The following is a 23,040-nucleotide window of genomic DNA, read 5'->3' as shown; positions in this document are numbered from 1 at the left end:
AGCTGTGTATTATGCAATCGATGTGAATTCTTCAAATTACATAAGTATTATAGCGTTGCCATTTGCCCAGTAATATATCAAAATAAACATTTTTGGAGTTATGTTTTCTTACTTTCTGTAACAGTTTATTGCATCTGTTCATGTAGACTGAATAATCGTATATGCAAGTGATAAAGTGATTATATCATGATGGACACAGTAGCAATAATATTTTGTGATCACTGTTGTTCTTAGTGTGAGATATAAAAGGCATTCGCGAACGAAATGGTATTCGTTCACGATTGAATGTAACGAGCAAAATGCAAATGTTATCTCTGCACTTATTACATGTAAATAACGCCTCTCCCCAATACATAATCTATGGTATGCACAACGAGTAACTAAATTGAGGAACTAAACATATAGAAAGCAATTTATTAGAAATGTCAAAGCTACACGAAGTACGGGCTATATTTAGGCTAATCTCATATATCGGATAGACCCAAATGCGTTCACGCAAGGAGAGAAACACTAGTTAGTACAGGCTAAGGAACGCACTTGTTAACTTGGTGAGATTGTACAAACAAATCGGTAATTTTAACTATGATTACAAGTGCAGTAGCAGTAACTAGGGTGGAATACTTGTGGTCTACAACGTCAAACAGAAAACAATCACATTGGATTCGTTTTTTTTTTGTAACCGCCCATTAAAATACCCCAAATTCACTGAAATGTAGATTCATAGCACTAAAGCCAGTGTAGCAATATTCCTGTGTGACTTCGGAAACTACAAATTTGAACATTTGCGCAATCTCTCTGCATGGGCAGTTAAGGAACTACACTTACGCATTAAGGATTTTTTTTTCTCGAAAATATATACATATACATGTATATATATACAAAATGTATAAACTTTAGTGAATTGCGGTTTCAATGGGAGTAATTCATACTAAACTGCCGTGGCAAACATTTTTTTTTTAAAAATCGTGGTCCGGCGATTACCACGACTGGTTGATTCTGTATCAATATGTATTTCTATTTTATAATGATTACTATGTAACAAATGTAACATGAGTATAGTTATAGTTTATCTAAATTTCTCATAAACTATTTATATTGTGTGAATTTATTTGTATATGTGTTTCTTACATTAGTAGTGAGTTTTGTAGAATATCGCGTCAATGCGGAAGATTCTACAAATTCGTTCCATCGTATAAAACAATAAAATTGCTACGACTGAACCAGTACTTGAATCGGAGGCGAATCGAACGCGAATTGAACGCCAATCGAACCGAACGCTCTTCACACTCGTTTTGCAAATTACATTATTACTGCGGTGCGTGTTTACATATAGCGGCCATACTACGTTGTGTCGTCACCGGAAGCGCTGTCCCAGCACAAACCTGTGTCATCGAACTCCGGGGATGCGCGTTACTTATCATCACTACACAAAGCAGATTTGCATAGAACTCATTTGCATATTCGAATATGTTCGAACTACCAGACCCTGTCGGTTAACAAAGTTATGCGTATGTCACTTGGTTACTTTAATCACTTTAATAAGACGTTTCACGCCCGACTCCGAATAAAATGTTCTGTTAATTAAATTAAAATATACATGACTTGCGCTAGAAAAGTGCAATCCTTTCCTACATGCCAAAGCATTAGTTTCTACAATAAATGGCTAACTTTATAAACTTACTAGAACCTTTGTGTTCTATTGCTGTTAAACGCGCAAAATCGAACCCGTTCAAACCAGAAATAGTATTGAAATATTCACCAGAGAATACAAGATGAACGGAAATGTTAGGAAACTCTTTTCAGTGAAATTAGTCTTTAATGTTTCTTTCCCAACTATATACGATAACAGAACGTTTTTTTCTTCCAAGTTTTAGTGTATCACGTGCGCCATTTCACTACAGTAACATTACCTTGCACAAGATAGTCCGCGATAAAATGGTTTGTATTTACGTTTTTACTGAAGTCTGACATTAATAAATAGTTCGGATGTCACATACGTTTTTTTTCCCACTTTTTGTAGTACGTTTTCAGATGTAACAGGTACAAGAAAATGGCCGTGCGTAGTGAGGTGATTGACCACAAAATTGAAGGCTGCCTGTGGCGCAAAGGCTTCTCTCTGGGAAGGAGATTGCTGTGTCATATGACGCCTTACTAGCCGATTAGCGCTATTTTAGCCAAACATAAACATACACGGAACTTGATAATTTGTTTTCGAATTTAAGTTGCTTTTTAATCGCATATTTTTGTGAAATATTGTTTAGTGAGTGAAATATTAATGTCACAAATAATTCAATCTTTGAAACAACAGAAACTAACACATAATAACGATAATCAAATTTGTGTTTGAAGTTCGAAAGTACCCGCGTAATTTCCGGTTTCAAATAGTTCGGAAATAGAACGTCCTTGAGCGCAATAACATCACGCGTAGAACGCCTTCCGAAACAGACACTAGCAGCGTAAACTTATTGCAAATTTGCGCAATTTGGGCCCAGTTTGTTCTTACAAGTTTTCTAAGTTTCATTTATCATTATTTAGTAAACAGACCCATGAAAGAATTTAATATTTCTGTAAAATACGTGCCAACTGACGACTGACTTCGAAACGTTCGAAATTTCGAACAAACTCCCGGCACACCTTGCGCGATATGCGTCAGATCGGTGTTGAAAGAACGCCGACCTGCAGCATACTAACCATCCTGCGTAACAAGGGTCACGCGCCATCCTCCGTGGGGCCGATGGTAGAGAATGCATACTAACAATATATTTACATGCAGCGTCGTATTCATATAACATATTGGATCTGAATTCGACCTGGGGTATTCGAACACAGTTTTCGGTGCAACAGTATTAAATATTTAAAATGAAGCAAAATATTCAAATACAAAAGCAGTCTCCGTATATAAAACAATCAATCACTGTGGCATAAAGTACGACAGGTCACAACAACTCCGAATAATGGTCTGACGAAACAAGTTGTACACGGATCTGAAAATACACAGAATGGGCTCTAAAATAAACATGGCAGCCCTCTATCGGTTCATCACATTTTCCGTCAGTTCCGTGTTTCTTATTAATTGCTTGATATCTGGCGTAGGAACAAAGTCTGTCTTTAGTCAAGACGATCTTCTAAAATTAAGGTAAGAATTCAATGGTCTATTACACCAATGCAAGCCATTTTTCGCCAAATTAGTCTACAATTGGTCTATCACCGTCGCGGACAGCCCGGGGGCCAGCGCGGACATTCAGCGAATAGACATGGAAAACATTCACCAATATTCAGTGTAGTGGGAATACCTCCTCGGACAGATTTATAGATCCTTTTGATCTATAGTAAGGAGCGTCAGATTGCTTTTAGGTGACCGATTTAAATTGTTGAACGATAGCGCCCCCATATGGCAAATATACCATTCTAAGCATAAAGGAGATCAAAAGAAACTTATGGGAGAGGGAGATGGGAGAACTGAAAAAAAAAACTTTTTCCTTCAGGTTTGAGTTAGATTATTTTTTCAAGATTATGTTGTAATTTTGTTTGCTGTCTATATTGACTTTATTGAGAACACAAACAATTCTCCAGATGGAATTAAAATAGTTGCATAACAAAAGACAACAAATATACATGTAGTAAAATATTTTACACTAAACAAAAACAAAAATACACAGTAAATAATGAAATATATGTACAAAGACATAACAGTGGAAGATTTGACTGACGTGAAGTGAAGATCAATGCGCAGTGAAGGTTGATGCAACGGTATACTGTCTGAGTGCATACGTTGTGGTATCATTGTAATAACCTTATTAGTCCCCGTTTGGACGAAGTCCGAAAACGGGGACTTATAATTCGGTCTCCGTCCGTGCGTGCGTCCGTGCGTCTGTGCGTCCGTGCGTCCGTCCGGAGTCATATCTCAGAATCCCTTGGACCGATTCCGTTCATTCTTTGCATGTGCCTAGTACTTTATGTGGGACATATGCACATGCAGTGGTTTAGCGATTCGAGTCAAAATGGCCGACTGGCAGCCATGTTGTTTTTTGAAAATGTTGTATTTTGGACATGCTTTGTCAGTTTTCATTCAAACTTGGTACATAGATTATACATGTTAGGATACATGTCCATGATGATTTATTTCACAATTGGATCAAAGATGGTCGACTGGCAGGCATCTTGTTTTTGTTTTTTTATGCAGTATCTTGGACGTGCTCTGTCAGTTTTCATTCAAATTTGGCACATACATGTACTTTATACATGTTAGGATGCATGTCCATGACAATTTGTTTCAAAATCTGGTCAAGGATGGCCGATTGACAGCCATCTGACTTTTTGGCCTTACTACTATATTTCCACAATTTATGTACCATTTTCATTCGTATTTGGCACATACATCATACATATCAGTGTGTTTCATAATCAGATCAAAGATGGCCGAATAACGGTTGTTTTTATTTTGGCCATATTACTATGATACGAAACACGTGTTTTGATGTAAATAAACAATCTGTTGTATACGCCACTTGGAACTCAAGTTTCAAGGACACACTCGCGACAACCCCTCCGCTTTAATATGACGAGCACAAAGAGAACTTAACGGGGACTGTGTCATTTTCAATGACTTGTTTCAATACATCTTTTCCTCCCAATGATACATCATGGGAATGCCAAAATCCAAAAAGTTTAGAACAGAATCAGCAAACTTCTTTGTGTGGAGCCCGGTCAAACTCTGGTGGCATCCATGTTTATTTTTATTATTAGAGGACGCTTACGTGCGTTACTAAAAATTCGCATTCCCTAATATGGTAGGATGAAAATACCCAATACTGCAAAATTACGGCACACTGTAACTTATGGCATTAAGGTGATAGTTGTATAATAATATCTAATATTTCTACAAGATAAATTGTTTGCAAGTGAAATGTTCTTGTTAATGTTTTAATTTTAGTCATTATAAATATAATTTTGTCATATGTTGAAAAGGTCAGGAAATTGAATGTATGTGCGTTGCAATGTTTTTTTTTGTATAGCAATATTTTTCACACTATAAATCTGTATCTTGTTAGCTAATTTAAATCTTGTGAAGTTTTTAAATCATACAAGAGTTTCCAGGGCTGTTTTGGTTTTGATTTGCTTTGTCATGGAGATACAAAAAAAAAAGTTGAGTATTTGTTTCATCACTCTAATCCTATTACCAATAACTTATATAAATTGTTTTAGACCTGGCTGATAATAGCTTTTATGCTCTTAGAAATATATTTAGTTACCTCATTAAGATCATTCAAAATGAGGGCAGTATCTAAAAGAAGTGTAATGCAACTTCCTCACATGAATTATTTCCTGTGTTCACCTGTAGAGGGTGTGCATTAGGCTATATTCACTCAGTCGCCCTAACTACATTCAGGGCTATGGATTTGATAGGGCAATGTGTTGCAAGGCATAATTTAATTTGGGCATAATACATTGTACCAGTATAAGAATGATCTGTATTTTTCTATTGGGTACCAAGACAAACTCATTGGGCATCATACTTACCTTCAATGTAAAGCTCAGGCCATGTGTAACTACAGTATATATTGTAAAATGTGTTCAAAGGATTGTCGTAGTACTGTCATAAAAGTGCTATAAAAAACTTGTTTCTGTACTCCTAATATGCATACTGTCATGATATAAATTTGTTATCTCCTGCTGTGTTACAACTACAAATGTTGGGTATATAAGATGTAGTTCAAGTTGTCATGAATAATGAATTATCTTAAGTTCTCTTATAATGATTTTCATGGAATTTGTATTTTTCTGATTATGTGTTTTCTATAAATCACAGTCTATAAATCTGATAGTGGGATTGTGGTAATGCAAATTGTTTTTACTTGATGTTTGCAATGACCCGAAACATGTTTTTGGGTAGACTGTGAACAGGCGATGGTACCTAATATTAATCTGTTATTATTAATAAATATTGTGTATAAACGGAATAGGCGTGAATAAATTGCGCATGCCGGGACAGGAAGTATGGAGTGCTGCAAATCACTGGTAAGATTTCTTACCAGATCCAAGTACTTTCATATGCAAATGAATAGTCGTGCAGATGTCTATCGTTTTATCGTGGCCAATCGTGAAAAAGGTCAGGGGTTGCCGCAAAGTTTGTTTTGACTATACTATACGCGATCGCGATATCTTAACCAATGCATTTAAGGGTAAATTTGCATAATGGTACATTATGTTAATATAATTTATTTTGTGACGTCTGCATCAACTATAAATTAATCATATCAACTAGAAACCTGCAGATGGGGACAGTCTCTCGGTGCTAAAGTTCCTTGCGTAAAATGGTTTGCATTTCCAATCAAATTACATTAGGCCTGAGGACTGTCGACAGTCTAGTTTTTGGGATGTATAGTAATAACTGTTGAATATTTGTGGCAAGGAATATTTCCAAATGAATATTTTTTTCAGTGTTTGCCAGAATGAATCTTCAGTTAGTGAAGTCCTCCTGTCTTAAAAATACCTTTGCGAAATGCTGAATTAGTTCACAATATGGTGTTTCTCATCTCCAACTATAGAGGGCATTCTATGGCAGTTTTCATATCTGTCAAAACAGTCTGTAATGTTATAGAAATATATCATGCACAGCAGATGTGCAGTGTATGCAACAAGTGTGCGGCAACAAGAAACTGTCATGTTCTAAAGTATGCAGAACTTTTTTACTTGCTGCACACTGGTAATATCAAAGACAAATAATATGCGCAGGAAGGTGACAAGAAAAAACAAACTTGTAACATGATCGCAAGAAAAAATTGTTGATTCTCTACTGCACACTTGTTTACTAAAGCTAGAAAATCCTGAGCCATTAACATTTTTAATAGGGTATGTGAGCATCAGGGTGACAATTTGTAAACTTTGCTGTACAACAGAGCATAAGTTTCCCTATTGATGGAGATGCCATGTGTAAGATGTAAGATGGTTTTTATCACATAACACATCTAATTTCTTTGATTGATTGGTCAGACTCAGTATGAATTGACAGGCATTTTCAGGTGGTGTCTATATGCAGAGACGGCACCAGATATAGAGTGCTGGATTGTTTTTCTCTAGTTCTCTATTGTCCTAAAAATTTTGTTTATTTATTTGGCCATTGCCTCACCGCTTCATCTTGGCAGATGCTGTATCGCTAACATATATTTAAGTGTGCCCTCTCTGTCAATACTAAAGATATTTTCTACAATGCATTGTCTAGTCAAATTGCTCGTTATAGCTGCATCTCGAACAACATTGTTATAGAAGAAGATTTTCTTCCCAGTCAAAGATTGAGTTGACATTACTTGACGGCTAAAAATCCAAGTAATTTGATCAATTCAATATTATAATATGAATTTGTTTTCCTATTTTACTACACTAAAGAAACACAGCTTTGAAAAACTGCCACCATAAAATGCGCGATAATATTCTTGTGCGTGATGCAATTTATATGCTCTCAGTACAATATTCCAATAATTTTGTTGCAGCTCCTAATTACTTATTGAGCCCCTGATGTGATGTAGCAACAAATAAATAAATAAATAAATAAAAATATGAACATAGATTTTCAACCATCACACATTTGAAAACATAGCAACTGTATTTATGGTACATTTCTAGGGTAAGTCTATGAACTGATAAGACTTTAGGAGTTGAAACAATACTTGCAATTCTTTGTGATCGGGAACACAACACTACATTTCGTTTATGACCAAGACCAATTGTCACATGTTATTCTAACTCTAATTGGACGCATGATTTAGATGTGCATCCAATCAGATCTATGCATTTTCGTTAGAATCCCAGACAGGTTGGGGCTCAATAAACTTTGAGATTCAGATGATGGCCCTATATATTAACAAAGACAATTTTGGAGGGAAAAAAAGCCATCAAAATATTGGGAAAAATTCTGTTATTGTTGGTTGATACTGAATTATTGTTGATTTATATTAAACCAATTGATTTTTTTTATGAATAATTACATGAATATCATTGAAAATTTGGAAAAATTCTGTTGTTGTTGGTTGATACTGAATTATTGTTGATTTATATTAAACAAATTTATTTTTTTCTATGAATAATTACATGAATATAATTGAAAAAGTTTGTTTTGGGCTCATAATCAAATCTTCTTTTGGCTTTCACAGAGTTAAGCTTCAGTCACTTATGAGAGATGAAGCAGAAGTCAGTGACACAAGCACATGTGTTAACTTGGAAAAAGAGTTTGAATATATCTTGCTTTACTGCAATAATCAAATCTATTTCTTATTTTAAATATTGTCATATTCTTCAATTTATTATGAAATTATATTTAAAGTCTGATTTGTACTACATGTATTTTCTATTTTAAATACATGTTTTACATTGTCATATTTGTTGGTTAATACACGAATGAACACTATGGGAGAGTGAGCACCATAAGTATAGCTGAGTGCATTGTAATGTATGGCAAAGAACATGGCATATACATATGTTCTGTATTGAGGCTTTTCAGTTGTGTGAATTAAGGTAATTAAGCTGAACCACATCTGCATATAATTACAATAATGGATATGCTGCTGAAAACATTTTTCCAAAACGTCAAAATATGTTTGGGATATTCATCTAATATAAATGTCATTCATTATTTAAACATTAGTAAAGCGATGTTGCAACTTTGCAATTTTTCAGTAATGAACTCCGTCTAGGTTATTTCAATAAATAATGACACCTGCTGTATATCGACAATTATTTCCTGGAAATAAAAATATATTATATGTCCGCTAAAATTTCTAACTGCATTATAAATTATTCACTGATTTATGACAAGTTTGCTTCCTTGTCAAATACCTGTATGTTCACTGTGATAAAGAAATCTACGTGAATAGCCAATATATTCAACTTTTGTATGTATTCTAGCCCATTGAGAGATACTTGCTTAATTGACAGCAATCAGTTAACCCTTCTGAACTGTAATCCTTGCACAGTTTGCAGTCATTATGAACTTCACAGAATACTCCTATTAATAAAAAAAACATCTGCTAGATTTTGTAAAATTATTGATCCAAAACCTGTAAATCATGGTTTCCTTTTAGGCAAATTCACTGCTGGACAACTGTGCTGTTTTTTTTTGCCAAGAGGCTTAAAAAATATTGATTTTTTTAGTGCTACATGTAAATTGCATTGAGGAAATAGTTGCTCAGATGGTTAACTGCACAACTTAGGTGTCACTGCAATTTAGGCTTAAAAGCAAACCTATAACTGAAACATTGTATTCTCATATTTTGCTAGAACATTTTGTTTGCTTTTATGTACTTTAATTTTTTAATAATTTTTGGTCCAGATAGACATAATTTCTTATTAGCTACAAGTCATAGGCAAAATAAAAATAAAAAAAAAAAATTAGGGACAAAATTAATGAACGTTGACAAATGTTTAACTCGATCTGTACACTAAATTAAAACCAAGTAAATATGCAAAATTACCGTAACAAAAGAATCAATTGTTTTTTTGTTCATAAAACAACAAATCCACATAAAAATGTTTTTTCTTTTTATATTATCCTGCATGCACTGAATTGTGATTGTAGTTTGTGTATCAATATATAGTATAAGCAATTACCCTGTTTATATCGATCATTACATTGTATATGGCTTAATATATTACAACCATAATTCCTTGCTTTTGTTATGTGGATAATTCCCCCTGGGTTTTTTTATTATTTCACTTGACATGTATTGTGTATTTATTTGGTATCCCATGATAGTTTATTGCTCTACATGAAATCTCATGAGACATTATGTCTTGTTCACCTTCAAAGCATATGATCAGGAACTGGATCGTCCCACGGTCCCATTTTCAGATTATGTTGTTTGTTGGTTTCCATACACAGTATTATGCAGGCAGTAGATACTGTAAAATGCTTTATTTTCAGATTATGTTGTTGGTTAGTTTCCATACACAGTATTATGCAGGCAGTAGATACTGTAAATTGCTTTATTTTCAGATTATGTTGTTGGTTAGTTTCCATACACAGTATTATGCAGGCAGTAGATACTGTAAAATGCTTTATTTTCAGATTATGTTGTTGGTTAGTTTCCATACACAGTATTATGCAGGCAGTATATACTGTAAATTGCTTTATTTTCAGATTATGTTGTTGGTTAGTTTCCATACACAGTATTATGCAGGCAGTAGATACTGTAAAATGCTTTATTTTCAGATTATGTTGTTGGTTAGTTTCCATACACAGTATTATGCAGGCAGTATATACCGGTACTGTAAAATGCTTTATTTTCAGATTATGTTGTTGGTTAGTTTCCATACACAGTATTATGCAGGCAGTATATACCGGTACTGTAAAATGCTTTATTTTCAGATTATGTTGTTGGTTGGTTTTCATGCACAGTATTATGCAGGCAGTATATACTGTAAAATGCTTTATTTTCAGATTATGTTGTTGGTTAGTTTCCATACACAGTATTATGCAGCCAGTATATACTGTAAAATGCTTTATTTTTTAGATTATGTTGTTGGTTGGTAGTTTCCATACACAGTATTATGCAGGCAGTATATACTGTAAAATGTTTTATTTTCAGATTATTTTGTTGGTTAGTTTCCATACACAGTAGTATGCAGGCAGTATATACTGTAAAATGCTTTATTTTCAGATTATGTTGTTGGTTGGTTTCCATACACAGTATTATGCAGGCAGTATATACTGTAAATTGCTTTATTTTCAGATTATGTTGTTGGTTAGTTTCCATACACAGTATTATGCAGGCAGTAGATACTGTAAAATGCTTTATTTTCAGATTATGTTGTTGGTTAGTTTCCATACACAGTATTATGCAGGCAGTATATACCGGTACTGTAAAATGCTTTATTTTCAGATTATGTTGTTGGTTAGTTTCCATACACAGTATTATGCAGGCAGTATATACCGGTACTGTAAAATGCTTTATTTTCAGATTATGTTGTTGGTTGGTTTTCATGCACAGTATTATGCAGGCAGTATATACTGTAAAATGCTTTATTTTCAGATTATGTTGTTGGTTAGTTTCCATACACAGTATTATGCAGCCAGTATATACTGTAAAATGCTTTATTTTTTAGATTATGTTGTTGGTTGGTAGTTTCCATACACAGTATTATGCAGGCAGTATATACTGTAAAATGTTTTATTTTCAGATTATTTTGTTGGTTAGTTTCCATACACAGTAGTATGCAGGCAGTATATACTGTAAAATGCTTTATTTTCAGATTATGTTGTTGGTTGGTTTCCATACACAGTAGTATGCAGGCAGTATATACTGTAAAATGCTTTATTTTTACAAGAGATATACAATTTTTCTGTCAGTGAATATTTTGTTTGTAACTTTAAGATTTCCAATCACAGTTATTACCATGAATTCCTTCTCGATGAATGCTGTTAATTTTTTAATGCAAAGATGTTTACACATGATGTCTGTCAGGGTAAATAGTTTTGCTGAGGCTGTTAAAGACTCAATTATTGCATATATCTGCTCTATAATTTGTAAATATTCACCACTAGAGGGCCTCATTCACTAATTCTCCTCCAAAAACGCTTCATATTAGTTATCTATAAAAAAAAAAATTCTTGCCTGAAATATATTGTTCACAAATGCTAATGATCAATTTATTTGAACTATTTATTTAACAAAGCCAATAAAAGCTGGCACCATTAATGCACTCAAACATGCCCCATGCAGCTGTATTTTACTTTTCTCTCACCAACTAAGAGTTACTTTAATGCAGTCCTTTGACTAGCCCTGGCGTATAAAGAACTCTTTCAACAAATGCAAATGCATCCTTTTTTTCTATTTTAAGTTTTGTTGCTATCAATTTTTGAGTTGATCTGGCAAGTCCTTTCAAGTCACAGAATAGATTCAGCCATAGAAACAGGAAACATGCAAACCTCATTTACTATATACAGTAACTATTGTGGTTGCAAAAATTATTGTTAAGAGAAATTAATAGGTATGACACTGTGTGTATATTTTTGTGTGTGGTACATGGCTTTGCGTGTCGCGGAGTTCTCATTCAGGCATTTTGTCATATTGTAGGGATGCAATAGTTAAATGTGATGCATTTAGGGCTTGTCACTTGTGATTCCTCATTGATGGAGCAAAACAAGTTTATTATTTATAATTAGGAAATTTATAATTCCTATAGTTGATATATACCGGTAGTGGCTGACTCACATTACCCTGGGTAATTGGCCATTTGCTAAGTCAAATCAATTTTATAAACCATCTCAACTCATCCGGGAACATTTAATCGTTGATGCTGCATACATGTATATGTGAGTTATGTGCCCAATATTCCATACTAGGTTCTTATAGATATAATGGACAGTAGGAATTAAAGGGTGGAGACTATCACTATGCCTCATGTGCAATATGAATCTCTTGTACATTATTTACAGCATGTTTACAATACATTCAACTTACAGCATGTGCTAATCACCACCAATTAAGTTCACCACATGGATATAGATTTGTACTCTGTATATCAAGGACTTGAGCTCACAATTCACACCATAATGCCGCCATTATATTAAACTCACATTAATCTGTAGTTATATACAGCATAGACATAAGGAAAATCATTGAAGGGGATCAAGGCATACCAGCCATCATCATACTTTTTTCCTACAGGAATTTGTTTCTCGTTTCTCAAAATATTGCCTGTATCCCAAAAATATGAATCCATATTAATAAAATCCAAATAATAATTTTCAATTCAGCAAGGCTTGAACTTTACTTTGAAGGTAATCGCCTCCATACCCAAGTAGTTTGCCTTAATGGTGCCTTCCAAAATAAACCAGACTTTCTAAATACTATCCTATCCTTTAGGCCAATTCAATTTCAATCAAATTTGGCCTTAGGATTAGGTGCTCTCTTAATTCCGAAGTTTAACAGTCAGAATAAATCTAAGGGCTAAACAGGAAGAATGTCACAAACACAAAATATAGGTGTGAACACAAAACTGTAGGAGCAAAATTGTGTCAGTGTGATTGAATCAGTTAAATGAATCATGAAGAAGGTCATCTCAATCTGCATATATGGTTAAAGCTTTTCATCCATGCTTCCCATTTATTACCAGATAGGCATACCTGTACATTAAAAGTATCTTTTATTTAAAGGATTTCAGGAAATGGTTTTTGTCCATTTAATTATTAACAATTTCAATTTCAATTATTAGCAATTTCAAATTTATTATTGTTCTGATATCTTTTTATTGTAAAAAAAAAAAAATCTATATTTCTTCCAGTGTTTAAAATTTGTCAAAATGTTTACCAGACAACAGGGCAGGTAACTTTAAAAACTTGCCCGCCCTGCTAAAAATTTACCAGTCCTGTTTGTTTTCAATATTTTATTTATTTTCAATCGTTTGATTACATTTCATTCAATTAGTGTCACTCCAGTTACTTTCATTCAAGTCAATAAAATCTGATTTATATATTGCTCCACACAGTTTATAATGCACTGTCTGCTTGTTTGACAGTATCATTGGTAAACATCCACTTGAAATCAGTTTTCCACTAAGGAATAATTTGCTGTATTTTTTCGGTTTTATCATAGATGTGTCAAAACGGTAGCATCAGACCTCTAGGTACATAATTTTGACAACAATCTTACATCCACAGACATTTTGTTATTTTTGTAAAAAGTAATATTTGTTATTTAATTTTTTAAATCTACCGACCACAGGGCTAGTTGAGATTTTCACCAGCCCGACTGAAAACACTTGTTCCTTCAGTCCTTCATCTTACAGTGGCTCTTTGTCATGATAATATTTATTAGATGCATACAATCCTTAGGAAAGGATAAAAAGGGTCTTAAAAAAAAAATGTTAAAACTATAATCTTAAAAATATAAAACAAATCGAAAATAAATATGAATGAACAATAAAGACACCTTGCAACCAATGGTGAATACAGAATATAGAAGGATCACTAATTCTAACCTAATACACTAATAGTTTGTTTTTTGTTTTTCTTCATAGCTCTTTTTTAAGAAGACAGACAGCTAAGGCTAGTGCTAGAGTGTGGTTTCCCATAATTAATATGAATTTATTTTGACTGTTTTCTTTATCATATGTATATCTCATGTCCAATAAAGAATAACATGGACAGTAATTGACATGAATCAATGACAAAGATAACCACACGATTTCCATGTCACTGATGGTTTCTGTACTGATATGTTTAGTTACTGTTGAGAAAGGCATCAGACAGGGCGATGGTCTAAGTCCACTGCTTTTTAATATATACTTAAATGATATTAAAAGTCATATAAATGCATCACACAATGACCCACCAACTTTATTAAATAACCAACTTCCATGTTTACTTTATGCAGATGACTTTTCAGAAACCAATACAGGTCTTCAGAATGCGATTAATTCCATGCAATTATACTGCCACAAATGGAAGTTGGAGATCAACATTAAAAAATCTAAAACAATCATATTTAACAAAGCAGGTAGACGCCTAGACAAATATAATTTTTTTATAAACCAGGATGTACTGGAAAGAGTGACATCATACACTTACCTTGGCATAAATTTAAATACAACAGGGAAATTAGAAAAAGCCCAGGTAGACCTAAAAAACAAAGCTCTTAAGGCCCGCTTCAAAATGAATCAGCTATTATTTTCGGCAACTTGTACACCACTCAGAATTCATTTGAAGATGTTTGATGCAGTAGTTAGACCAATTCTCTTATACTGCACTGAAATATGGTCTAGTGATATTATTGCCCACACAAAACAGCTTTGGAATTTGACAACACCCATGTAAAAACGACATACCAAATTCTGCAAGTTTTTATTAAAGGTGAACAGCAGAGCCTCAAACTTGCCATGTTTAATTGAATTAGAGAGGTACCCTCTTACAATACAGGGTACAAAACAATTGTTAAAATATTGGATGAGGGTTCAGGAAATGCCTGAAAATACATTAGTATGTGAAGCATACAAGCTTGGTATTAAGATGCATAATTCTGGTACTAAAAACTGGGTATCTGGTGTGAAAAAGATTTTGGAAAACCTAAATTTAAGTAATATCTGGAAAGATGGGCAAATTAAATACAGCAATGCTACTATTGAAGACATTACAGAAAAACTTAAAATGCAATTCCAGAAAAAAAGTAAAGAATGCATGTTTGATGATGATAGGGGCATGCATCACAAAAACAAATTGAGAACATACAGAGAAATAAAAACTGATTTTTCTTTTGAGAAATACCTCCAAATAATTAAAAATCCACTATATCGTGCTGCAATGACTAAACTTAGAATAAGTGCCCATTGTTTACAGATTGAATCAGGCAGATACAAAAACATCTCCATCTCTGATAGAATATGCCCTGTCTGTGATCTTGGAGAAATTGAAGATGAGAAACATTTCCTTTTCACGTGCCAGCTAAAGATAAAGAGAGAACCAGCCTTTTTACTAAACATAAAATGTATGGAGAGACATTAATAAACATATTAAATAATAAAAACGATCACATAATTAAAGACGTTTCAAAACACATTTATACTTGCTTTATGCTTAGGGAGCAAAAAATCAAACAATAACTTCAGTACCAGCTGCCTCAACCCCCCCCCCCCCCCCCACAAAACACAGATTTACATTTATTTACATTTATTTACATTATATTACAATTATTCATTTATCTCTTATTGTGAGATATGTATTTATTTCATTCATTTACAGTATTTTTAGTATTTCCTTTTATTTTTATTTTTCATGTTTTTGACTTTATTGTATTTTATGTCAAGATCTCAAATGGGATATGATAGCAATAACGAATTACTTACTTACTTACTTACTTACTTACTTACTTACTTACTTACTTACTTACTTACTTACTTACTTACTTACTTACTTACTTACTTACTTACTTACTTACTTACTTACTTACCTTCTTTCTTTCTTTCTTTCTTTCTTTCTTTCTTTCTTTCTTTCTTTCTTTCTTTCTTTCTTTCTTTCTTTCTTTCTTTCTTTCTTTCTTTCTTTCTTTCTTTCTTTCTTTCTTTCTTTCTTTCTTTCTTTCTTTCTTTCTTTCTTTCTTTCTTTCTTTCTTTCTTTCGGATGATGCTACATGTACAAACAGATCTGAACAGTAATCTACTCAATGCCCAATGTTTGTCCATAGTTCTTAAATCTTTAACTTCAATAGACAGTGATGTTGTGAAAGTGAGGGGGAAAGTCTCAAACTGGGCCAGAAAGATTTGAAAAAGAAATCTGAAGGTGGTGGTTCACAATGTACAAGTAACTTATGTCTCAATTTGTTTATCTATGCCTTAGTTTTATAATTACAGCCAGTAAAAAGTGTCTAACCTATTGTCAGTAGTATAATGCAAACTGATTGGTTATTTCAGAAAGGTGTGAATCCTTGAATTGCATCAAGCTCAGGGGCCGTGTCTTTACAAACCAAGTCTGTGCCAACACAAACCAAAAAATAGAATTTCAGCCGAATGAAAATGTTGAAAAATGCTGTTTTTAATTGTTTGAATAGTCGAAAATGTCAAAATGCAAAATTGACTGTCAGGTAATCCCTCACACAAAAATTTGCATGACATATGCACTAGCGTATTCACCAATATCTAAGCTTTCAGATGGTATATAGGTTGTTATAGTACATAGTTAGTATCACCTGAATCATAGAGGTGAGGGGCACATAAATGTGGGATAATTTTTTCCCAGTATGTATTTATGTTTTTAATACAGCTTCTGCTGAAAGCCTTCGCAGACATACCAAAATCAATGGAAAAAAAGGGTGTCAGTAGGAAATGTGTAAAGTGAATTATAGTGGAATTATGGGCTAAAAAACAAAAGTGGGTTGTTGATAATATTATTTCACTGGTTGTTTATGGGTTCCACCCCAACTGGCAACTGGCATGATGTTTATACATGTTGTATTCTACACTGTAGGTCCCCAGGCTCGATGTACTTTATTTTGTTCTTTGTACAAGCAGAAATATAATTTCCTGTCTTTTAATAGCCCTGCATGAGTGGCTGATGAGTAATCAGGGAATTGTCACACGCTATTAAACGTGCTGCTGTGCTTGTTAGTGACAATTTTTGATGCTAAGTAGAGAATCTTGTCTTATATCTAATTGATGTAACACTATTTGTGAATAAAACATTTCCTATGTTCTTGTAATTAGGGGAAACTACAAATGTTGAGGTATACATACTTTGAGTGTAAGATTGGAATTTAGTTGGTGTAATCTAATAATAGCATGTTAACTAATTAATAAGATTATTATGCAAAAACTGCTACTGTGAAAATTTCACGGATCTGCTATTTTTTTAAAATAACTGAAGCACAGCATCAGAAAGCTAGCCTAGCTGAAAATTTAGTGAAAGAAAAACATTGTCTTCCTGCAATGATGTTTGTGTTAGTCACAAATAAGACAGGTTTGGATGGCTTAGAGCCAGGCCTGACCTAAGGTGGTGTTTTGCTTGAGTGTTGTACTCTAAGCGATCATGTTTGTTGACTGGAAAGTAAATTACAATAACTCTAATACTGTATTGTGTCATTGGGTTTAAATGATGGCTTGACAATAACCAGCATTGTCAGTTCTCATCAGATGAAAGCTGAGACAGGGACTTATGTTTTGCATTCCATTCGTGTGTGCATCCATGCATGTTTGCATCCATTGTCAATTCTTGGACATGTCTAGATATTTTCGATTGTTAAAAACCGCAAGTCTGATTGCTTTGATACTATACATATAGTCTATAACATCATCAAAAGTATGTACAATAACATTAAATTCTATGTTAAACTGGATGACAAGATGACACCAGCATTTCAGACTGATAATGGAGTAAAGCAAGGCTGTCCACTTAGTCCTACTCTCTTTAGTTTATTTATTAATGACTTAGTTGAACTATTAGACAGTACAGCCATTGATCAACCAGTACTAGATGGACTAACAATATCCAGCCTCCTCTTTGCTGATGATATAGTTATCACTTCAACATCTAAAGAGGGACTCCAGTCTTCCCTTAATCATCTACATGACTATACTAATAGGTGGGGATTGAAAGTAAATACAGACAAATCCAAAGTCATGATCTTCACAAAATATGGCCACAGATCCGATAACATTGCTCGTAAATATGGTGACACAATTCTTGAAAAAAACAATCAATTCACATACTTGGGCATTACCTTTAACACTAATGGTTCACTCCACAAAAACTATGCAGAGACTTACTGATAAGGCAAGGAAAACCAAATATTCAATTGGTAACATCTACAGTGAAAAGTTTAACAATATTAAGTTGAAATCCAAACTGTTTGACTCATTGCAATTACCAATTTTATTGTATGGATCTGAAGTTTGGGCTGTTTTAGAGACTGGTAAATGGGACAAGACTGACACAGAGAAGTTTCACTTAAATTTTTGTCGTCAGACTCTGTGTGTCAACAATAAAACAAGTGTGATTGGTTGTAGGATGGAAATGGGTAGTCTACCCTTAATTGCAAGAATCCATTACCAGGCAATCAAATATTATCAAAATATTTTGAACAATGGACCTATCAGCTTTACATACCATGCTATTAAGGAACTGCAACAAAACTGCTATAAAAATACATGGCTAGCTAGTCTAATTAAGATTAGTAAAATTTACAAAATTAACATTCAGTCTGTACAAAAACAAACTTTTTATCAGTTGGCCAAAGATCATTATGTAAATTCATGGCTTCAAGACATCAAAAGACCAGATTCAAAAATGAGAACATATTCTTTATTGAAAGATGACATTAGCACATCACCTTATTTATACCTGTTGAATAAGAGAGAGGAAATTAAGCTTACCCGGTATGTCTAAACTGAGACTTAGCAACCACAGATTAGAAATAGAGCTAGGACGTTACAAGAGACCAAAAACACCAGTTGACAACAGAGTTTGCAGGATGTGTAACATACTTGAAGATGAAATACATTTCATTACATCCTGTAAACTCTATAATACAGATCGTGAGAAACTATATATGGTCTTCACTGAACAATTTCCAGATTTCCAGTCTGCCAGTAATATTGAAAAATTTAAGTATATCATGAATACATCAGAAATAAAACTCATTAAACATGTTATTACCTATCTTAAATCATCTTATACTTTACATGCTAACTTCCAAGCACAATGAAAATGTTCTTCTCTTAGTACTGTACCTAGTAGTAGTGTGTCTTTTATGTGATTTAGTTACTTCTTTTTGTTATACTTTTATTACAATTAGCTAAAATTGAGATGTAGTTTCACAATACGGCGTAATAAAGTTATTATTATTATAGGTACATGTACCTCAGGTAAACCTCTCTCAGATTTGTTCATTTCGTGATGATATGTTCAAATATCTAATTTTGATGAATATTTTTGTCATATTTTCGATTGCTTTGATACTATTCATATTTTCATTTTTTAATGATATCTTCAGTTCTTTAACTGAAATGTGCCTTGATAACAGCGAAGCTATCTCAGCTGACAGGCTGCTTGTTGTGTTTTTTACCAGCATCTGCTCATTTCTTAGAGCTATTTTTACAGATTTAGTTCAAATTTAGTACATAGGCAAGACATAATGGATCTTAAGGTATTTTTGGGCTGGTGGTCAATTTTATCAAAAGCAAATAAATTTGAACATGTTTTTAACTGTTTTGCATAGATTCCTGTGCTGATTCATTTATGTTTTGTGATTAGATTCAAAATGGCCTATTTTGTGACTATTTTTCTTTCCAGTTTCACAGGCATGCCTTCAAACTTCAAGCAAACTTCATTGACATCACTCATAGCCTTACTGATGTGCATAATTTTGTTTCACAATTAATTTAAAATGGCCGACTGGTGGCCATTTTGTTGCAAAGACTAACAGCATTTAGTTATTTAAATTTATTATTTTGCCAGCACAGAAACTGAGTCATTGAACTACACTGAGTTATCTGCCTTGTACATTGTACTGGAAACCATCATCTGATCTCTACAGGTGAAAGTATATACTTGTCTTTCAATTATCAAGGATTTCATAATTTTTAATTGGCATTGAACTTTTTTGTACATTAACCTGTATGTTTTGGCATGGGCAAACTGTAACATAGCTGATCCAACAGCGTGTCGCCAAAGTAATGAAGCAGTTAGGGCAAATAAACTTCCCAGCATGTACATGGACTCCAGAAAACGAACATACTATTGAAATACTAAAGGTTTACAAATACAAATCTAAGAAATAACAAAGTACTTTGTTGCTGCAGCAATTTCGCATTAAGTGATGAGTGTAGGAAACAACAGAGGCTGTAATTAGCAGCGGGTTAATGTAGAGCCAGCAGAAATCTACACAAAGTTAGCATGTGTTAGTGGTAGATGCCACGGATCCTGTAATACTGACAGAAACAGCAGAGGCTGTATTACCACAAAAGTTTGAGGCAGCGAAAAACTGTCATAAAATAATATGCTAGGCACAGCGGAAGCTTAAACTACATACGAATGTACATTAATGTAGAAATTTAGCATTGATAAATTGCAATATCATTTACAATTGGGAAATTTTTCTGCACTTTTTTCTTGTATTCTTCAATATTTCTGGAAATGGACTACAATTTTGGAGCCAACAGACACAATTTAGGTCAATTTTGAGTTTTTACTCAAACAATTTGGCTATTTTTGTCCCAATATGCAGACTATGAACAGGAATATTTTGTGAATTTGTGATGAATAGAGGGAACTGGTGGTGAAAAGGTTAATGGAAAATTGTTTGTTTGGTAGTTATCATAAAAATAATAATAACCATGCTTTGGTACTGACAAATTATTGTGTTCATCAAGTATCACAATTTGAAATCCTACAATTTGATATCTGCATGCATTGTCATCTGCAGAATTTTACAGTCCAAATTTGTTTGTTAAATCGAACATACATTGCATTCATGCTTCATCGAGTTCCAATTTGTGCCATTCGTGCATATATTGAAAACTATGTGTTGTGTATTAAAGCTATAAATGGCAAAAATGAACCTTTGAAGTGACTTATGAATTCATTCAGCCTTTATTGAATTGCTGGTAATCAACTGATTGCAGTTAAAGATCAAATTGTGTTTGTATAACCTGTCATATTGCTTGAATCTGATATTGAAAGTTTCAAGGTACCCTATTTTAATGCCAAAATTTTTAAAAATGACCCTAATTGATTGGTATTTTGAAGAAAGTTCTGAAGGTACTGAAGTACTGAAAACATTCAAAACTAGCCTCCACAGTCCACCATGTGAAGTTTGAGCCCTGTAATTAATGACAGTGGCTATTATTTCATGATTTACCCATAATCCTGAGCTTGAGAATCAAGATGGTGGACTACATAATACTGATAGAAAGTTTAATAAAACAAAAAAAAACAAATTGTATTCTGCTACATTTGTGGAGCTCTTTCATCTGTAAGTATTAGGTATTATAATTTCTTTCATTAATTTTGTACTTTCCTATTGTGTACAGATTGATTTATTTGTAAAAATTATAGAAAAAAATGTATTTTGTAATTATTTGTATGCCATAAATTTTCCCTTCAAAATTTGATGTAACATTTTGTACATATTTATTTTATTTCTTATTAATTTTGAACCAAATAGGCATATAATTTAATAACACTGGTAATCCAGTGTGAAAAGCTGCGAGAATTGAACTTTTTAAACTGTGTAAATGTAGATACAATCATTTTTCTCTGTAGGATAGAGAAGTAATTTTAAACGTCATCTGATGTTGAAAATGTGCCATTTAAATTTGATAGTGATTTACAAAGAAGACTAATTAATATGTAGAACATGTTTCCACTTTAAATCTTCAATAAAATTTAATTGGCAATGTATGTTATTTTTATTTTGACCTTATAACATTGACCTGTACACTTTTGTGTGTTTAATCGTAACAAAAATATTCAGTTACTCTATGAGATCTACTTTGGTTAACAAAATATGTGAAAGTGTCAAACTATCATGACACACTATGAATAAATAAAACGAATAATATCAAACCATTACGATCAAAGACTGATCCTGTGAACCATTGATACATCGTGGGTCCCTCGGGTATAGAAAAAGAATTGGATTTGATCTTCAATTGCTATAACCACTGCTTGGGGACTTCATCATTTAATAACCGGGAATAGTCCTGCAGCAATTCTAATCACAAACATATTTTTGATGGTCTAGAAAACACTGTATCAATCACAGTGCCAATGGTGAGATGTGTTTGTGTTTCATTGATTGATTACGTGGTATACATAACACTAGAAATGTAGGTGACAGTAAGCATTTCAAGCATGCTGTGTTAATGTATTTAATGATTTCACTTCCAGGGCTTAAAATTAACAAGAGATCAAAGCTACCAAATCCTGTTGTGGGGCTAAAATTTTCAAAAATCAGTAGACCAACTGGAATTTTGAATTTTACAAAATATTTATAGTTTGTTTTACATATAAATAAACCAATACGCGTCTTTATGCCATTTTTGGTCATGTGACCTATTGTCCTTGTTGCATTTTTATTTCTGTAAATCCACACATGTCTCTTTGTCTTTATAATAATTGTGAACCAGCCATACGGAATAATTATTAATAATACCAATATTCCACAGAAATTAAAAAGTGATGTCCTTATGTTTAACTATATTCAAGAGAAGACATAATAATAAACCAAGTGAATATTTGTACAAAATATTTGAAATCATAAATAGCAATGACAGACTTTTTATTAGCTCTGCTGTAGACTTTGTCGAGCAGAGCAACTATCATACAAGTAATTGTTCGTCAGCGTCTTGAAAACTACATCCCTGAATGCTTTGATACTTGTTGTGTATGTACCTTGGGTAGATCTCTCTGAGATTTGTTCATTTCATGATGTTTCCTTTAATTCTCTAATTTTGGTGAATATTTTTTGACTCCCATGTGCGAAGCACAAAATGGGAGTCTTTGCAGTTAGTGTGTCTGTATGTGTGTGTATGTGTGTATGTGTGTCCGACTGTTCCACT

The 23,040-nt window shown here is 33.3% G+C and overlaps 2 protein-coding genes across 4 annotated transcripts in view; one reads left to right on the top strand and one right to left on the bottom strand.

Annotated features, from left to right (window-relative positions):
- Positions 1 to 3,005: 3,005 nt before the first annotated feature.
- Positions 3,006 to 23,040, top strand: part of LOC100375013 (ER degradation-enhancing alpha-mannosidase-like protein 2) — a 198,572-nt gene continuing 178,537 nt past the window's right edge. The window contains exon 1 of the mRNA XM_085500032.1: positions 3,006 to 3,136. Within this exon, the coding sequence (XP_085356158.1) occupies positions 3,018 to 3,136 (119 nt within the window). The 5' untranslated portion in view covers positions 3,006 to 3,017. The remainder of the gene's footprint in view (positions 3,137 to 23,040) is intronic.
- Positions 15,753 to 23,040, bottom strand: part of LOC144354714 (uncharacterized) — a 90,775-nt gene continuing 83,487 nt past the window's right edge. Inside the window, exons 1-2 of one of the 3 annotated variants that reach the window (XM_085500030.1) lie at positions 22,047 to 22,250; positions 15,753 to 16,114 (exon numbers count right to left, since the gene is read on the bottom strand). In XM_085500030.1, the coding sequence (XP_085356156.1) occupies positions 15,927 to 16,114; positions 22,047 to 22,086 (228 nt within the window). In that variant the 5' untranslated portion in view covers positions 22,087 to 22,250 and the 3' untranslated portion in view covers positions 15,753 to 15,926. Of the gene's footprint in view, positions 16,115 to 16,673; positions 16,763 to 22,046; positions 22,251 to 23,040 lie in introns of those variants that run through there. The other 2 variants (XM_085500031.1, XM_085500029.1) reach the window with 2 other exon arrangements.

The sequence above is a fragment of the Saccoglossus kowalevskii genome, chromosome 6, assembly GCF_978046115.1.
Source record: "Saccoglossus kowalevskii chromosome 6, keSacKowa6.1, whole genome shotgun sequence".
NCBI lineage: Eukaryota > Metazoa > Hemichordata > Enteropneusta > Harrimaniidae > Saccoglossus > Saccoglossus kowalevskii.
Note: the sequence above shows the minus strand (reverse complement) of the source record. Positions and strands in the feature narration are given on the sequence as shown.